Source organism: Penaeus monodon, chromosome 1, assembly GCF_015228065.2.
Source record: "Penaeus monodon isolate SGIC_2016 chromosome 1, NSTDA_Pmon_1, whole genome shotgun sequence".
Taxonomy (NCBI): domain Eukaryota; kingdom Metazoa; phylum Arthropoda; class Malacostraca; order Decapoda; family Penaeidae; genus Penaeus; species Penaeus monodon.
This window is the reverse complement of record NC_051386.1, coordinates 14,348,741-14,351,240: the sequence shown is the minus strand read 5'-3', so window position 1 is coordinate 14,351,240 and position 2,500 is coordinate 14,348,741. Positions and strand designations below refer to the sequence as shown.

Genomic DNA, 2,500 nt, shown 5'->3' with positions numbered 1-2,500 from the left:
ATATATATATATATATAATATATATATATATATATATAACAGACAGATAAATAGATAGTAGATAAATAGATAGATATAAATCTGCACGCACACGCACACGCACACGCACACGCTCACGCACACACACCACACACACGCACAGCACACCACACACACACACACACACACACACACACACACACACACACACACATATATATATATATATATATAATATATATATTATATATATATAATATACATATATTTATATATATATATATATATATATATATATATATATATATATCTATATATATATATATATATATATATATATGTGTGTGTGTGTGTGTGTGTGTGTGTACTGGTAGATAGATGAATAGATACAGTAGTCAACTCTGGTGACCGTAATTTAAAGTTATAGAAAGCCGCAGTGAGCCCAGAACAGACAGGGACTTTACTGCGAGGTCAAACCAAGTTCTCATTGTGTGCTGATATAACGCTCTAACTAACCAAGCTTAGACGTCATACTAAACGACAGATACATGGACGGAGAACAGACTTTTCTAAGTTATGGTTAAAAAAGTTGTTATTATCCAATAGTCGTCCTTTGGAATATGTTAAGCATTTAATATTAAGTAATAACAGAATATACTATGGAATACAAAGAGTATTAATAAGATAATAATTTACTAGTAGTGTTAAAAAAAAAATATTTCTATTTAAATATATACTGATGATAGAATTAAAAGCACAACGGGTATTGCAATCTGATAACAATAAAAAAAAATACTGTTACCTGAAAGCCATTATCATTCGTCACGAAAGGACAATGAAATACATGACAGACAGACATACTCAGATAACAAGAATTCAATTCCCTGCCTGCTAAACCCTCAGACACCGGATAAAGTGTCAGAGGGGAAAAGTCAGAGGTCGAGAATGTTTGTCTCTGTGTTCCCCTTCCCTATATGGTGTTTTCCCCCCTTCTTATTATTATTTTACCCTCTCGCTTATTATGTTTTTTTTTTTTGTGTGTGTGTTTATCTTATTTATGTGAATCTTATACCGAGTCCAGTATCTCCTGTTTGTTTCTTGCGCCAAGCGAAAATGGTAGGGGGAGGGTTATTGGGAGTTGGGGATGAATAAGGGAGGAGGAGGAGGAGGAGGAGGAGGAGGATAGGGGGAGGCAGAGGGATAGGAGGGAAGATAGAGAGAGCTAGGGGAGGGGGAGGATAGGGAGAAAGTAGGGGGTAGGAGGGAGGATAAAAGTGGAGGGGAGGTAAAGGGGGTATGGGAAGGGGGGAGGGATGATGTCAAGGGTGAAGCAATCGAGCGGCAGTAATACCATGGGAAGCAGTTCCAAGATTTCCAATAAGTTAGAGGGATAAGGGAGAGGGAGCTGGGAGACGCGCTTCGCCGAGGGAGCTGGCTAAATGTAATGCGTGTTTTTTAACGGGAAGCAAAGGGCCGACACTCATTTAGATTAGTGTGTCAAACCGAGTTGCTACTCTGTCGTGCTCGCTGGCTCCACCGTTTTATTGTTTTTATTTGATTTTTTTTTTTTTTTTTTTTTTGTCGTCCATCCGTCCGTCCGTCTGTCTATCTGTATGCCAGTTTGTCTGTGTGCGTATGTATTTGTCTCGCTCGCTCGTTTTTATTAGTTTTTATCTGTTTTATTGTGTTTTTCTTTCTTTGTTTCCTTGTCTCTCTTGGTGTTATTATTATTTTTTGTATTCCTACCCCCCTCGTGAAATTCGGCCGGTCATGGCACTCGACCGCCCCCGTGGAAGCCACATCATGCTGGAAGAGGATCCGCCACAGCGCGCAGGGCCAGAAGCCGATCGTACTCACCAGCACGGAGAGAAGTCGTAGTCGGTGGACGCCGACGACCACGAGCCCTTGCGCGAGCGGGGGGTGGGGGCGGCGAGCCACTCCATCTCCCCCGGGGGAGCGCCGCCCCCGATGCTCCCCGCCCGGTAGTTCTTGGTGACGATCTGGCTCCAGGGGTCGCTGCTGCTCGAGGTCAGCTTGGGCGACTTGGGCGCTGACGGCGACGTCTGCGCCGAGCGGGGTGGCCGCTTGCCCACGAAGGGCGTGCAGCCGGCGAACATTGGCGTCTGCGGCGAACTGCAGCGCCGCCCACAGCGCGCGCCCGGGAACCACACCGGCGTCTGTAGGCCCTGCTGGCCTGAGGGCGGCGGGACGTTCCTGAGCACGGTGTGTGCGCCCGAGGCGTGGGCGACGGCGGTGTGGAGGGAGGGGCGGGGGGCGCACACACCGCTGCAAGCGGCGGGCGGCACGCGGGCGGCGCCGAGCGACGCCCCGCACGGTTTCCCGCACCGGTCCAGCTGCACGTTGCGCGGGATCAGCTTCAGCTTGATCGGCTTCAGCGGGTCTGTCCGGGAGGAGAAGGGGGCGTCAGGCGACGGATCGCATTCACTTTATCGATAGCAAAGACAGAAAATTTGATTATCAGAAACTAGTTTTATTGGCGTTTTTTATATAACCTATCGAT

The 2,500-nt window shown here is 46.7% G+C and overlaps 1 protein-coding gene across 2 annotated transcripts in view; it reads right to left on the bottom strand.

Moving 5' to 3' along the window:
• Positions 1-1,690: 1,690 nt before the first annotated feature.
• Positions 1,691-2,500, bottom strand: part of LOC119593712 — a 61,820-nt gene continuing 61,010 nt past the window's right edge. For both annotated transcript variants that reach the window (XM_037942727.1, XM_037942806.1), the window contains one exon: positions 1,691-2,380. In XM_037942727.1, the coding sequence (XP_037798655.1) occupies positions 1,833-2,380 (548 nt within the window). In that variant the 3' untranslated portion in view covers positions 1,691-1,832. The remainder of the gene's footprint in view (positions 2,381-2,500) is intronic.